This window comes from Alligator mississippiensis, chromosome 16, assembly GCF_030867095.1.
Source record: "Alligator mississippiensis isolate rAllMis1 chromosome 16, rAllMis1, whole genome shotgun sequence".
In the NCBI taxonomy this organism is placed as follows: domain Eukaryota; kingdom Metazoa; phylum Chordata; order Crocodylia; family Alligatoridae; genus Alligator; species Alligator mississippiensis.
Window position 1 is genome coordinate 3,758,256 of NC_081839.1, and position 15,671 is coordinate 3,773,926.

The 15,671-nt window shown below is 65.8% G+C and overlaps 1 protein-coding gene across 2 annotated transcripts; it reads left to right on the top strand.

Moving 5' to 3' along the window:
* Nucleotides 1-205: 205 nt before the first annotated feature.
* Nucleotides 206-14,962, top strand: LOC109282345 (transducin-like enhancer protein 1). 2 transcript variants are annotated; one of them, XM_019484081.2, is made up of 21 exons: nt 206-466; nt 912-1,007; nt 1,601-1,749; nt 2,295-2,358; nt 2,799-2,843; nt 6,218-6,280; nt 6,386-6,460; nt 8,176-8,371; nt 8,724-8,740; nt 9,463-9,567; nt 9,698-9,742; nt 10,139-10,294; nt 10,756-10,897; nt 11,199-11,377; nt 11,469-11,545; nt 11,867-12,116; nt 13,183-13,430; nt 13,534-13,681; nt 13,773-13,923; nt 14,195-14,271; nt 14,506-14,962. In XM_019484081.2, exons 1-21 carry the CDS (start codon nt 221-223, stop codon nt 14,611-14,613), a joined length of 2,637 nt encoding a protein of 878 aa, XP_019339626.2. In that variant the 5' UTR covers nt 206-220; the 3' UTR covers nt 14,614-14,962. The 2 variants fall into 2 exon arrangements, with proteins under 2 accessions (XP_019339626.2, XP_059575680.1); XM_059719697.1 differs by having other exon boundaries at nt 6,386-6,427.
* Nucleotides 14,963-15,671: the final 709 nt, after the last annotated feature.

Here is a 15,671-nt window from a genome sequence, read left to right on the forward strand (position 1 = left end):
GTCACACATGCACATGTACACTCACACGCAAGGGTCACACACACATGCACGCAGTGCTCCACACGCGGTCACACACGCACATGTACACACACAATCACGAGCACGCAGCGGTGCCCCGCTCCGGCACCGCCAGGGTTAACTCCCTTCCCCGCAGCCCGGCGCTCCTCCGCTCGGCTCCCGCTGATTGACACATTCCCCGGCCGCCGGCCCAAGCCGGCCAATGGCGAGCGAGCTGGGCGCGGCCCACGTGGGGCCGCCGCGCTCCCATTGGCCGGCCGGCTCCTCGAGCGCCCGCACGAGCCAGGCCCCACGTGGAGCGAGCGCACGTTCATTGATCGCTGCTGCGGCCGGGAGTGGGGGGCGTGGCCGGTTGGGGGCGGGGCCGACGGCGGGGCGGGGCGGGGCGGGGGGCGGCTGCAGCCCCCGCTCTGCTCCGCTCCGCTCCCGCCGGCTCCTGCCCGCGCCGGTGAGTGCGGGCCGCTCCGCCCTGCTGTGCCCTGCCCTGCCCTGCCCTGCCCTGCCCTGCCCTGCGGGGCCGGGCATTGTCTGCACGGGCGGGGCATGGGGGGTGCTGGGGGGGCCGGGGTCTGCAGGGAGCGAAGGGGGGCTTGGTTGCAGGGGGGTATCTGGGTCCTATGGGGAGAGATTGGGGGTCTTGGGTGGGGGGATAGGGTGCTGTGGGGGGGCTCGGGGTCTGGGGCTGTTTTCCAGGGGGGTGCGGGGATGGGGGTGTCCTGCCCTCACCCCACCCCCCCCCGGAAGCAGGCGCGGGGGCCTGGATGAGGCCGAGGCCGTGTGGAGCACTGGGCTCGTGCCATACCGACCCGTGGGGGGGCAGGCCGGGGGCGCTGGGGCAGGTACCGCGGCTCCCAGCTGACCCCTGCCTCCCCTCTCCTCCGCGTCCCTTGCAGGCTTCGTCGCGGGGCTGGAGCTGGCGAGCCACCTGGCCCCGGGCGCGGGAGCCCGGCGTCGCCACCGCAAAGATGTTCTCCCAAAACCGCCCCCCGGTGAGTGCCCGGTCCCGCGGCCTGAGCTCCGTGCGGGGGGCAGCGGCCCGGGCACGTTCCTGGCGCTCGAGAGCGGCCCGTTCTCCCTCCGCTCTGGCGCCCGGACAGCCCGGTCCTCGGGTCCCGAAGGCGGGCAAGCGCCGGCAGGCCCCGAAGAGCGCGGCGCTCTGTGCCAGGGTCCGGGGGCTCCGCTTCCAGCTAAACCCAGCGCGGGCCGTCCACGCGGGGCGTTGGCACGGGAGTGGCTAACACCGGTTTAAAAACCAGCGCGGCTCAGCCCAGCGCTTCTCGTCGCTGGATGTGCAGCCTTGGCCTCCGTGCCGGGCGCTGGACTGGCGCTGGGAAAGCGGAGGGCGACGAATGGCTCCGTGCAGCCAGCGTCCTTGGCCGTGTTCCCCCTCAGCTCCTCGAAGCATCTGCTGTGACCCTCCCCGGGGGCCGCGGTGATGCTGGGCCTGGCTAGTGGCTGGTGCTGGAAGCCGGCACTTCCTCCTCCGGGGAGGACGGTCCCTAGCGGGCACCCGGGGGGTCGTATGGTTGGCAGGGGGCAACGCTGATTGATGCCTGCTCTTCCCTCTCTGCCATGCGCCCAGGCCCATCTTCAGGCCCCCCCTGTGGCTACCGCCGCGGCGGTCGCAGCCAGCGCCGTCTCCAGCACCCCCCAGTCCCTGAAGCTGACTTACCCAGAGACCTTGGACCGGATCAAGGAGGAATTCCAATTCCTGCAAAACCAATACCACAGGTACGGCACTTCCAAGCCGCTCTGTGCCAGCGAGGAGCGGTGCCACTGAACGGGGCTGGCAGCGCGCGCTCCCCTGCTACCTCCAGCTCCGGCGCTGGGGCTGCATTGGTGGGAAGCGGCTGCACGCTCCGTCACGGGCACCAATCCACGTGGATGGCACTTGTGCACGGCACGGCCTCTGCTCCTGAAGGGAGCATGCTGTGCCAGCTGGGGTTGCTCCCAGCTGTGCCCGCTTTGGGCTGGAGCTGAGCGGGACCCGTGTCTGGGCCCCGCCACACCCCCTTGCTCGCAGCATCAAGGTCCTGGTTCCTGCTGCAGCCCAGTGCCCCCCAGCTGCCTGCATCTGGAAAGCAGATGGGGTGGCGTCCCGACTCCCTGCAGCCTGGTTGCATGGGGTGTAGGGTCTCCCAGCCCTTCATGTCCGCTCTGTACTGTGGGAGGGACCGACTGGGGGTGGCAGGGGGGTCGTGTGCATGTGAAGCTGGAAGCTGGCGCTTCGTGGCAGCTCAGGCTCTGCAATTCCCTCTCTCTCTCTCTTTTCACAGTTTGAAGCTAGAATGTGAAAAACTGGCAACGGAAAAGACAGAAATCCAGCGCCATTACGTCATGGTGAGCGCCCACCTGGACCGGGCTGGGGGCAGCCGCCTCCTTGAGCCGCTCGGTGCCAAATCCCCTTGGGTTCCCTTAGCTCTGGCCTGTGTTTGGGCCTGGCTGGGCCCGGAGATGAGAGCAGCTGGGTTCTGCCCCGGTGCTGAGTTGTTTTTTGTCTCGGCCTTGCTGTCCTTACCCAGCTCCGAGCCGTGGAGGGTGGGAGTGGAGGCGATGGGCTGAGAGATGCTTCCTCACCCCTGGATCTGCTGGTGGTTTCCCACTGCTTGCTTCTGGAAGGGACGTGGGGCAGAGATCACGGGGGGATGGGACCGTCTTGGGCCGGGTGCTGTGCGGGCTGAGAGCGTACGGGGATCGGGTGGGTCCTCCTGGTCCTGGCAGCCCCCGATGCCACGAGAGCGCAGGGCCAGGCCGCCTGACACTGCCTCCTTCCCTTGCAGTACTACGAAATGTCCTACGGCCTCAACATTGAGATGCACAAGCAGGTGAGTCTCCAGCGTGGCCCCGGCTCCTTCCTGCCATCCCCGCGTCTTGTCTCCTTGTGGCCACCTTCTGCCCCCAAGCACCTGGCTGCAGGGTGAGGGTCCGTGCAGGGGTGCACCGGTGCTGCGTGAGGGTCCGTGCCAGGCGTGCCCAGCTCTTGGGCACCTGCACGGCTAATTCCACCTGATCTCGGGCACCTCTGCATGTGGGCTGCTGTGGGTGGGAGTGGGATGCGCCCTGGCCACCTTGTGCAGGGGGTGGTGGGGAAGGGGGAGCAGCAGATCTCTGCGGTCTCAGGGGGCCCAGCTGGAGCTGGGGGTGGTGAGCAGTTCCCCCCCAGGGCCAAAAGGTGCGAGTGTTGCCTCCTTGCTCCCTCTCTCTCCCCGGGTCCCCAGCTGCTCCTCATCTATTTTTAAGGAGGCTGCAGAGCAGCCTGGCAGCGGGTGCCTGAGCCCAGCGCCCCCCTGCCTCTCTTCCCACCCTCCCTCCCTCCCTTGCTCTGTGGTCGTGCAACTGTTGCTCATGCCTGGTCTGTGGGGAACCTCACACCCAGAGCCAGGCACAGCCCAGGCCTCTCCTGGTTTGGGGGTGGGATATGGCCTGCAGCCCCTCGCTCCAAGGAGGGGATCAGCAGGTCCCTTGGTGCAAGCCGCTCTGGAAAGCCGGGTGGGCAGAAAGCCCGCAGGCGACAGGGAGATGGACCCCGCTCTGCTCCCCTCCCCGGCCTCCCCCGGAGGGGGCCAGGCTGCCTGCTCACTTCATCTGGCTGCCTCTCGCAGCCGGCAATATTTACTGCCGGTCCCAGGTGCCGCTGGCCGCCTGCCAGCGCGCTGTCTGCACTTTTAACAAGGGCCCGTACGTCTGGGCTCTGACAGCCCGCGGCCATTGTGCGAGCGCCGGGAGCTGCCCACGCGGGGGGCCTGGGGCACCATCGGCGCGGAGGGCAGGTTGGGCTTCCCTCCCCAGACAGAGAACCCTACCCGGCGACCTGCCACCCGGGCCTCCGCCAAGCCACACAGGCCCTCTGTTATCTTGCTTTATCGCAGGCTGGCAGAAGGGTTGGCTCGTTAACTCAGTGCTCAACAAGGAATCTCCGTTGTAAAATGGCCGGGCAGGCGAGCTGGCAGGGGGGTGGTGATGCAGCCTGGGCTCACAGCTCCGGGCAGGCGCCCAGTGTCCCCAGCTGGTACCGGTGCTTGTGGGCTGGGCACACGGAGCCCCCGAGGGAAGCCAGCGCTGGGGGATGCTGCCAGGCTTTGACTGCCCACGGGCAACCGGATGAAGTCCGGCAGCAGATCCTGGTGCTGTCCGTGCCTCTGTGCCCAGCACAAAGGACCCAGACCCGTTTGCTCCCGGCAGCTCTGGGGCAGGGGTGGGGGCTGCCAAGGGCAAAGGGGCCGCGGGCTGTGGAGCCCCCGGCCTCATCCCACGCGACGAAGGAAGCCCTGGTTCTGGTTCCTCGCACCGGGCTGGGGTTTTATTCCTCGGCTTGGTGGGGGGAGGCTGGCTTCTATTTTAACAGCCGCTCTGTGCCGCGCTATAAAGCTGTGGCGGGCGGTTGTGGGGGGGGGCTGCGGCCTGGAGCCAGGGAGATATTTTTGGCAGGTTTTTGTGCTGTACCTTTGTAAAGGGGAAGCAGGGAAGGGTGTGGGGGGGTGGAAACCCAGATCTGCCTGGACCTGGGCTCTTACACCCAAAGCGAAAGACAGGCAAAGGGGGGGAGGAAGAGCCCTGAAAACAGCACGATCATTTTTCATGCTGAGAGCGTTAAAGTGCCAGTAAATTGCACATTAACGAGTGCAGGCGAATCGGAGGCAGTGCTCCCAGAGGAGCCAGCTGCCCATCAGTGCATTAGGAAGGAGAATCCATCACTGCGGCCCCAGGAGGCGGCGAGATCCTTCCCAGCAACTACCTGCTGCCAAGGCTTTTTTTTTCCAGGGGCTGGTGTGCGTCTGGGGGAGGGGGAGGCCGGCTGGCTTCCTGCAGGAGCTGGCAGAGCCCTTTCTGGTGCCGCCGGGTGGGTGTTGGCAGTAGGGGTATGTAGGGGGAGGGCGCGATGTGTTGCCTGGCTTTGTTGGGCTGGAGGTGGGGGGCATCCAGAGCAGAGCCCCCCTTGCACCAGGTGCTGTGTGGAGGCATGAAGCCGTCCCAGGCCGGTGTGGGGGCAACGACTTGGCCAAGGTCACGTGGCCGGTGGTTGGCACTAGACCCCCAGCATCTGGGCTTCCCAGCCGGTGCCTTGCGCTACCCCGGCCGAGTCTCCAGGCAGCTCATTGGGCATCAATCTACCGGGCACATCTCCCCTCGTTGCGCAGAGATGGGGAGGAGGTAAAGGTACGGGCCTGGGGGTGCCCCTGAGCTGGGGCAGAGCGGGCTCGGGGGGGCTATAAGCACCCGTCCATACAAGCTTTGAGGGGCTGCATGTGCCTGTCACTCATCTGCCAGGTGTGGGGGCAGCAGCAGAGGGGGTCTCTGGCCCGGCGGCTTAGGGCAGTGATTGAAATGTGGTTTTCCACCCCCCTCCCGCCCCCTTCCTGCCCTCGGTCCTTCTGATTGCTCGTGGCACTCAAGTGTTGCAGAAAAACAGCAGCTGTAACGAGAGCACCTCTCCAGGGCTTCCTGGCAAAGCAGCGAGAGCAGCAATTAGCACTCCCAGCGCCACGGAGCGCCCGCCTTTGGGCAGCGGGGGGAGACCCCTTGGTGTGGGGAGGTGGGAGAGGCTCCTCTCCCCACCCCCAGGGTCGATGAGCACCTCGCCGGCTGTCACTCACGGGAAGATTTCGGGGGTGGGGGCAGGGCTCGGGGTTCCTGTGCGCTGCCGTAGCAAATGCATTGCCTTGAGGGTCTGAGAGGGGGGCACGGATGGGTGCTTGGAGGCCTGGCTCTGCTCTTTCAGAGCTGCTGTGAGCTTCCCCCTCCATGGTGCTGGCAGGGACAAGGGTGCCTTGTGTGCCTGAGCAGTTTGTCCCCTTCATGCTGGCAGGCCCATCTCTGTCCCCCAAGGCCACTGGAGTGGGTGGGGATGGGGCAGGCGCTTTGGGCCAGCTGCGTGGGGAGGGGGGGTGTGCGCCCCACTAGAGACGCAGGTCGGAGCCAGAGAAAGGCAGCGGGTCTCCCGAGGGCTGGGTGTGGAGAGAGACTCTGGCTCTGGCTCTCCCCCTGCTCCTGGGATCGGCAATGAACACAATGCCTCCTAGCCAGGCTGGGTGCCAGGGGCTCTGGCTGGCAGCCTGGGCCCTCAGGCAGTGCTGGCAGTGGTGGAGCGGAGCATGGCCCAGCCAGCCCTGTGGTCCTGTGCCAGCTTGTGCCCTGGGCCCAGAGGCAGGGAAGTGGCTCCCAGGCGCTGCTGATGCCCGCCTATGTCTTCTCTTTGCAGACGGAGATCGCCAAGCGGCTCAACGTGATCTGCGCCCAGCTCATCCCGTTCCTGTCGCAGGAGGTGGGTGCGGCGGGCAGGCAGGGTCCCTGGGCTCTGTCGGGGCCGGGTGAGGGAGGCCGGAGCCATGCCCCCTGGAAGCTGACGGCGGGTCTCTGTCCCCTCCAGCACCAGCAGCAGGTGGTCCAGGCAGTGGAGCGAGCCAAGCAGGTGACTATGGCAGAGCTGAATGCGGCCATTGGGGTATGTGAACCACCTCCCCGCTCCCCCACGGCTGGCCTCGGCCATCCCCTCCCCACCCGCCCTGGGGTCATAGTCTTTTCCCCCACCACGGCCCCATCGGGATGGGATCACGGCAGCTTCACCCTGCCTGCGGAGCCGGCTGCAGCAGGCCCAGAAGAGGCCGCGGCTTCTCTTCCTCCCAGCCCATGGTGGAGGGGAGGAAAGTCCAGACACCTGGACTTCCAGGCTTGGTGTCTCCACCTGCCCCAGACAGCACCGTGCCTCAGAGGGGTGGTTTTTGTGTAGGAGGGGGCGTGCAAGGAAACACCTGAGCCCTTGGGTGTCTCCCATGGTTGCTGTGTTGGCCATGAGGGCCCTGTGACAGATGTGGCTCTCCAGCCCCAGCAGCCAGGGGCATCTGAAGCATGCAGGAAATCAGAATCCACCCCCTCATGCTGCTTTCCTGCCTGCTCGGGAGCTGGGAGAGCGGCCCGTGCCTTGGATCGGAGCGGCCAAGCCAGGCCTCAGGACCTGGGTGAAGAAAGATGGCATAAGCAAATACCATCCTGGCCAGCACGGCAACTGGGAATGTGGGATGCCAGCCTGGATGTGGTGGAAGGGGATGGTGGCACCATGCGTCAGACTGCAGCTAACGAGCACGAGGGAGCCTTTCAACCAAGGGAACAACTGCCGAGGCACCATGCACCAGGCAGCAGCCTGGGAGAAGAGACTTGGGGAGCGCCTCAGGGACCAACCCAGGCGGGGAACGGCCATGGGATGCTATTTTGCGGCGGCTGCTTGCTCCATCCAAGGCTCTGAAGCATCCACGACTGCACCTACAAATGCCCCCTTGATTCCACGGGCCCGGTCGAAGCGATTTCAGCCCTTCGCCCCATGCTCAGCCTGGGCGACACGAGACCTGCCAGCCGAGCCAGGCGACTCCCCAACTTGTGAGCCTGCAAGTGGCAGCTTTGAATGTCCTCCACCCTGCTGTGTCTCCCACCCCGAAGGGGCCGAGTGCCGTGGGGCAGAGCCTGCGCGGAGGTGTCGGGCACCGGGGAGCAGGGAGGCGGGTTTGGCCAGGGCTGGCGTGTCTTTCACAAGCGAAGCTGACAGATGTCCTGTGGGAAGGGATTCTGACCACGAGCCTTCAACAATAGCCGTCTGGAGCTGGCTCACGCCCAAGGCACGGGGAGGAGGGGGCATGGTGCTCGGCTGCCTGGAGCAAAGGCTCGTCACTCAGGCTGCTTTCTGCTGCTGCTCCAGCCTGGCTACCTGCTGCCTGCCGGCCTCCCCCACCAGCTGCAGCCCAGCAGCTCCTGCCTTTTGGCTCCTGTCCCCCGTCTGCCTTGGATATTCCCATGGCACAGGAGGCCTGAAGGATGGGGGCCTCCCCTGCTGCAGACTTCCCGAGCCCGGGTGCTGGACACGCTGCTCTGCTGCAGAGGGGAGCCCAGTCCCTGCAGTCTGTGGGCCCTTTGGTCAATGGCCTGGCTCTGCCGTGACCCCCTCTAGTCTCCCGAAACGTGTCCTCTTCTGGGTAATGACCTTTGGAGCCGTTGGCACAGGGAGGCCATGCCAAGCCTGTGACTTCCCAGAGCTCTTGGTGTGCGGGGTCACCAGCCCCGAGCCCGCGTGGCACGTCCGGGCCGCAGGGGCAGGCCCGGGAAGCGCCGGCCAGCATTGCAGCTGCCACGTGTCTCACCCAGCTGCCTTCTCCCCTTGTCTCTCCCCAGCACCAGCTGCAGGCTCAGCATCTCTCGCACCATGCACCGCCCATCCCGCTGACCCCGCACCCCTCGGGCATGCAGTCCAGCACCCTGGCCAGCATCAGCAGCGCCTCGGGGCTGCTCGCGCTCTCCGGGGCCCTGGGGGCTCAGACCCAGCTGGTCCCTAAAGATGACCGAGGGCTTCTTGACACTGAGCACCGAGGTAAGATGGAGGGGGGAGAGTCCACGGTGGGGGGCAGGGAGCCTTGGCTTCACCTGGTGCCAAGGGCCACGGCACATGTTGGGCACAGCAACTCCCTCGCTCCTGCCAGGCTGGGAGATGCCCAACTGCAGAGGAAAGGGGTCCCCCGGCCTCTCCAGCTGGGCACCCCAACACCTTGCAATGGCCGGACCGTGCGGCAGGGATCGGGGGCCACGCTAGCAATCGCTCCCAGTGGCGAGAGCAATGGGGGGCGCAGGGGGGGCCCCGCTCCTGGGCTCCCCCAGCAGCACCCTCTCTCCTCCCCTCTCTTCCCTGCTTGCCCTGCTGCTGCTCCGCGTTGCCATGGAGACAGAGAGAGACCCGGGTCCTGTGAGTGCTCCTCCTTCACTTATTGTTTCCTCCCAGCTGTGAGAGGCTGGGGCCAGGGAGATGGTGGGGGGGGGGGCTCCTTTAAAAGCTTCCTTTCGGCTGGGGGGGTGCGGGGGAGCGGGCTGCGGTGAGGGGGGCCACTGGGGCTTGCAGCCGTAAGCAGCATCCTTTGCGAGCGAGCAGTGGGTAACGAGCTGGCAGCACGCCAGGCAGCCAAGGTCACCGCTGAGCGCCGGCCTCTTCTCCGCGGGGGCACCTGTGCTGGGGGGGGCCCTGGCTCCCACCAGGGCTTGCAAGCCATGTGCACCTTGGAAAGCAGCTGAATTTGAAGGGGTCTGGTGGGCTGGCAGCACAGCCAAGCTACCCCCATCCCCAAGATAGTTTAATGCCCCCAGTGTGCACGTGGAGGGGCCTGGCCGGGGCCGCGTCTGAACCCTTGTGCACACATGGGAGGCAGGGGAAGCTCCAAGCTGTCTAGAGGGGGGGAAACTGAGGCAGAGGAGCTGGCACATGCCCCACAGGGGAGTGGGAAGCGGGAGGGCTCCTGGTAGCCCCCCGGGGCCTGGGGTGGTGCTTCTGCACTGCCACCCAACCCCTGCTGCAAGGGGAGCGGGGGCATCTATGGGGCTGATCCCTCTTGAAGGGGGGGGGTTTGGGTGGGATAAGCCCCCCACCAGCTGTCTCAGTCTCCGGAGGCATCAGCTCTTGCTTCGCTTTCCCAGAGCGCCCTGGCCCTGCCCAACGGGGAGCGGGCCCGCACCCTCTCTGACTACCTGAGCGGCAGCAAGAAGAGGAAGGCGGAGGAGAAGGACTTCGTCATCGATTATGTGAGCAGCCCCTGCCCGCCTGAGGGTGGTGGGGGGCAGAACAGGGGGCCTGGGGCTGAGTCACTGGGTTTGCATTTGCCTGGGGGCTGGGTCCCGATCCTGGACCCACGTGCCCCTCTCTGCATTTCAGGGCAGCGATGCAGACAAGAGCGAGGACAACCTGGTGGTGGACGAGGTCAGTGCTTCGGGGCTTGTGGGGAGGGGAATCTAGTGCTGCCGCCACCCCGCTAGTCCAGCCCCGGCTGAGACGATTTATCGGTTTGGAATTGGGGTCAGGCTTAGCCTGAGAGGATTTCCAAGGGCCTGGGGTCTCTGCTTTTAGGGAGGTGGGGGCAGGGATCCCTGGGGTTAAACTGGCCTTTGGATGTGAAGGTCACGTGCATGTATGACAGGGCCCAGGCGTCCTGCTAAGGCCCACAAAGCCCTGAGAATGGGCGCAGAAACCTGCTGTCCTTCCCCTGCTGCCTCCCAGCTCTGGCAGGAGTCTGCCCAGCCGGTGGCTTTGCTCTGGCCCCATCTGGCTTCACTGGGGGCATCCGGCCTGGGTGCTCTAATGCCCCTTGTCCCACAGGACCCGGCATCCCCCCACAGCGTCCACTCATACTCATCACGGGAGAACGGGGCAGAGAAGGGACCGCTGGGGCGCAAGGAGGCCATGCCGCTCAGCCCCACCTCCATGGCCTCATCCCGCAGCACTTCCCCGTCCCGGAGCAAGGACCCACCCACGGTATGTGGGAGCGCCGCGGGGAGGGCTGCACTCGGTGGGTGCTGTTCATGTCCAGTGGTCGGGGAGGGATGTGGGGCGGATCAGAATCAGGCCCTTGGGCAAGCAGGCACCTGAAGGTCCTGGGGAAAGACAGCCCCGGAGAGGGTCCCCTGATGGCTCTTGCCCTCTGCAGATGGCAGCTGCTTCTCTTCCAGCACCATGGGCACATTTGTATCGGAGCAACCACAGAGCTGGGGCTGTTACCCTTGCTGCCACCATGCCCCACGGATGGGCACAACCATGCTCTGGAGGGAGGGAGCTTCCTGAGCCCAGCTTCCCAGGGGGCCAGGGCTTCAGGATCCCAGAGAAGCAGCAGCTTGACCGGTGCCCAGCTGGGTGCAGCAGGGAGGTGGCTGCACCATGGGAGGGCAGATGGGAGCGCTGGGGTATCCGGGCACTGAGCGCGTCTCCCGCCTGGGCAGGTGGAGAAGGCCGGGACGCCCGGCTTGAAGTCCAGCACCCCGACATCACAGGGCGACCCCGCGGGCCCCGGCTCCAGCAGCAGCAGCAGCGTTGGGCAGCAGTTCCGCCCGAGCGCTGCCAAGACCTCGGTGGATTCGCTGGGTAACGGGGGAAACTGGGCTGGCAGGCGGCGTGGGGAGCTCTGGCACAGCCTGGCAGGGCTCTAAGGGGGCACAGCCTGTGGGGTGGGCGGCTTTGCTCCCTGAGGGTGGCAGTGTCCAGTGCCCACAGGAGCTGGTGGCTGCTGAAGCTGCCCGTGGACCGTGCATTGCACCCAGGGGCAGTCCCAGCTGCAGAGGAGGCCAGGCCTGTCTCCGCCAGGGCTGTGACTGGTCACCACCCCTCCCCTGCCGTCTCCCGGTGCTGGTGCCCGAGGCTTCTCCAACGCCCTCTGTCTCCCCAGCTCTGGGCCTGAGGAACCCGCTGGCCATGCAGAGCTCGTACCCGGCAGCCTTCGGCATGGCACACCCCTCCGTCAATGGTGACATGGCCAGCGCTGGCACCTACGCAGGTCTTCAGCTCATGTCCCCGCAGCTCAACGGAGCGGCCGCGGCAGCCGGTGGCTATGGCCGTTCTCCTCTGGTGAGTGTCCCCCCTTGCAGCGGGGAGGGGCGCTGGGCACTGCCCCCCAGGCACTAACAGGCTTCCTCCTGTCTCCGCTTTGCTTTGCTAGGTGGGCTATGACCCCCATCCCCACATGCGCGTGCCCGGGCTGGCGGCTGGCATGCAGGCGGGGACCTCGGGCAAGCCGTAAGTGGGTGCTCAGATGGGGGCAGGGAGAAGCAGGGGTTGGGGGGGAGATACCCGAGCTGGGGGTGGCATGATGGGGGTTGCCTTGCATCAGCCGTGGGCACAGCCCCCTCTGGGTGAGTGTCCAGGCTGCTCGGGGTGAAGCTAACAGACACGGGGCAACCCCCGAGCGTGGCACTGTCTCATCCCCGCTTGGCTTTGAAGACCCGTCGGATCCAATGCTGGGCTTGTCCCTGGCACCGCAGGACCTGGGAGCCGCCCTACCAGCCAACAGGGCTGTGCCCGGGATGTTGGTCTCAGCTTCCCCCATCCCCACTACAGAGCCTACTCCTTCCACGTGAGCGCCGACGGGCAGATGCAGCCGGTGCCCTTCCCCCCTGACGCCCTCCTGGGCTCTGGCATCCCCCGGCACGCCCGGCAGCTGCACACCCTGACCCACGGCGAGGTGGTCTGTGCCGTCACCATCAGCAACTCCACGCGACATGTCTACACGGGCGGCAAGGGCTGCGTGAAGGTGTGGGACGTGGGGCAGCCGGGCACCAAGACGCCCGTAGCCCAGCTGGACTGCCTGGTACGGGCAAGGGCAGGGAGAGAAGAAGCTGGGGGGTGACCAGTGCAACCAGTGTTGGGACCAACTCCCCCCAGTGGAGTAAAGCTCTGCATGGGCAGGCATGGACCTCTTTAGCTTTTACACCAGTGAAGGATCTCGGGCTGGGATGGAGCAGGTTCTGCCATCATGCATTCCTGCCCCTGCCCTTTCCCCAGCCTGGCTGGGTGGGCTGGACAGGGCAGCAGGGGCTCAGCATGAGGGGGTCTCTGTCTGAGCTGCTCCCTGCTTGGTCCCCGTCTCCAGTGCCCCACTCCTGCATGTCCCCAAGCAGGGGTGCACCCCAGGGTGGGCTGCTGGGCTTACAGAGGTCTCAGGGCGAGCCTGCTGGGGTGAGCAGTAGGGCATCTTCCCCTGGGCACCCCGCTGCCTCAATGCCTCACGCACCCCCAGGCTCCTCTGGGGTGGGATATGGCTTCTGCCCATGCAGTGGTTTGGGACAGGAGGTGGGCCCTATCGCGGGACCCGGATTTGTCATCTGCAAAAAATGCACTTGGAAAAGCTGGGAAACAGGATGGCAAACCCAGGAGCTCTCCCAGGCTGGGCTGGGGGTGGCAGGTGATCTCCCCAGCAGTATTTTTTTTTTAACCTCCACTGTGCTGGATTGCAAGTACTGCTACATGTCCGACACCAAGCTCCTCTCCCCTGCTGGCTGGGGGTCACGTGTGGATGAGCGAACAAGGAAGCTGATGAGTTGGGAGCCTTGCGGGCTGCCTCGGAGACCCTGGCAATGAACTTGAACCCCCCCAGGCTCCCACTCTGTGCTTCCCATCCTCAGCCAGCCACGCCTGTGGCCCAGCTCCCAGAGGTGCTGGCATTGATGGGACATGGGTGAAGCTCAGGGCTCCCTCTTGTGCCAGCCGGGTGTTGGTCGCGGTGCAGGTAGCCAGGTCTCTGCCCACCATCCCCCTTGCGCAGAGTTGGTTGAGAGCTGCCCACAGCCCGCGCTAAGGAGGATGCAGTTGGCTGCACGAGGGGAGAGATTTTATGAGCTGGCAGAGAGACTGACTCTGCTCACCCCCAACCCCAGAACCGCGACAACTACATCCGGTCTTGCAAGCTCCTGCCGGACGGCCGCAGCCTCATCGTGGGGGGGGAAGCCAGCACCTTGTCCATCTGGGACCTGGCCGCCCCCACCCCGCGCATCAAGGCCGAGCTGACCTCCTCGGCGCCCGCCTGCTACGCCCTGGCCATCAGCCCCGACGCCAAGGTTTGCTTCTCCTGCTGCAGCGACGGCAACATCGTCGTGTGGGACCTGCAGAACCAGACGCTGGTCCGGTGAGCTGGGTGATCCCACTATGCAGGGGGGCAGGCGCTGGGGCTGCCCCTACGCCAACCCGTGCTTTGACACCCGCTCTTTCTCCCTTTCCCGTTGCTCCAGGCAGTTCCAGGGCCACACGGATGGCGCCAGCTGCATTGACATCTCCAACGATGGCACCAAGCTGTGGACGGGGGGGCTGGACAACACCGTGCGGTGCTGGGACCTGCGGGAGGGGCGCCAGCTGCAGCAGCACGACTTCAGCTCCCAGGTGGGTGCCCAGAGCTGTGGAGGGCAGGGGAGCGAGGCCTTTGGAAATCTTCCCCCTAGCAGGCACAGCCTGACTCTGCCTCCTTTTGCAGATCTTCTCGCTGGGGTACTGCCCCACGGGCGAGTGGCTGGCCGTGGGCATGGAGAGCAGCAACGTGGAGATCCTGCACGTCACCAAGCCCGACAAGTACCAGCTGCACCTGCACGAGAGCTGCGTCCTCTCGCTCAAGTTTGCCGCCTGCGGTAAGAGGCTTGGGGCCAGCGGGGAGCCAGACCACAGGCTGTGGGCTGCAGCACTATGTGGTATATGCCTCTCTCCCTCCACCCCGCTTTGCGGCCTGCCTGGACTCACCCTCTGCCCTCTCTTCCCCACCAGCTAGGAGATGGTCTTGCACCTTCGCTGCAGCAATCCCTTCTCCCCTGCCTAGGCTTTCTGCTCTAGGGCCCTGAGAGAGACAGCCCCCCACCCCTTGTGTCCAGGAGGGGGTCACTCATTGATGCTCTCTCCCCGCAGGCAAGTGGTTTGTGAGCACGGGGAAGGACAACCTGCTGAACGCCTGGAGGACGCCGTACGGTGCCAGCATCTTCCAGGTGAGAGTGGGTGATGTGTCCTGGCAGGGAAGTGGCCAGTGAGGGGTTAAGTCTTTATGGGGGTGGCTGGAGGGGGTCCTTGATCGGAGCACTTACCTGGGGAACAATGGGCTGGCCGGGTGAAGGAGTTCAAGGCCTACCCAGTATCACTCGGGCTGCAGGAGCTGGGAGGGGTGGGGATGGGAAGGATGCTGAGCCACTTCCCGGTCCGAACCCCATCCCTCCCCCTTGCAGTCCAAGGAATCCTCCTCCGTCCTCAGCTGCGACGTCTCCACCGACGACCAGTTCATCGTCACCGGCTCCGGGGACAAGAAGGCCACCGTGTACGAGGTCATTTACTGAGCGCTGATGGCCGGGGGGGACCCCGGGGCACCCATCCCACCCCCACCTCCCCTCCGTCTGGATGCAGCTGTGACGGCCACTTCCAAAGACCCCCCCCTTCCCCTCCCAGTTGGGATGTGGGGTGGCGCTGAGCTGCGGGGGTCCCCACCAGGACCCCCCCCTTCGCCTACAGGGGCTTGGGGGCGCTGGAGGTGCGGCTCATGGTCCCAGGACTCTGCCTCTGCTTCCCGTGGGGTTTCTGCTTCGGACTCCGGCAGCCGTTGGGGATTTTTTTTTACCGGCTCTTTTTGTTGCTGCCGGGGCTGGGCGGCCGGCGTCTAGGTTGTATTTAATAAAAAAGAGAAAACAGCGCTGAGGTCCCTGGCTAGGGCAAGGGCTGGGGTGTTGCGATGGGGCAGCGGAGCTCTGCCAAGGCCTGGGACCTTGCTCGCTTGAGAGGACGGCGCCTGGGGGTTTGGAGTGAGCCCCACTCCCAGGCCACATCCCCCCAGAAGGGAGCCCCTGCCCTGCTTCTCTGCTGCTCTTCCCCTCTAGCCTGCTCCATGGCTGCTGGGGGCTGCATCCTAGGGGCCAAGGCCTAGCTTTTCCCTTGGCCTGCATGCCGTCCCTCGGATCGGCCGTGACCTGTCCAGGCGGTGGTGCTAGCTGTGGTGTCATCCGTGTTCTCTGCCTCCAGTCGCGGGGAGGCAGGGGTGGCTGCAATGTCCCTTTGCCCTGGGGCCAGCAGTTTCCATGGCTGGGGGGAGCTATCTCAGCCATGCACTGCTGGTGCTATCCTGTCTCAGGGGTGGAGGCCATGTGGTCTGGGGGCACCAGGTACCCGCTTCCCTTTGGCAGGGGACCTGTAGCATCCTAGCAGCTGCCTGAGGTCAAAGGACATGCCAAGGCAGGGGGCAAGGTTGGGGGACCTGTGGCTGCCATCCTGGGCCGATCCCAGACTCGGTTACCTGCAGCAGTGGGGGATGTTGCAACCATCCTGGGGCAGCGACTGGCCCCCTCTGCCTGTTGGTGCTGCTCAGCCAGTCCCTTTAGCCCCCTGCCATTGCCTTCATTGCTTG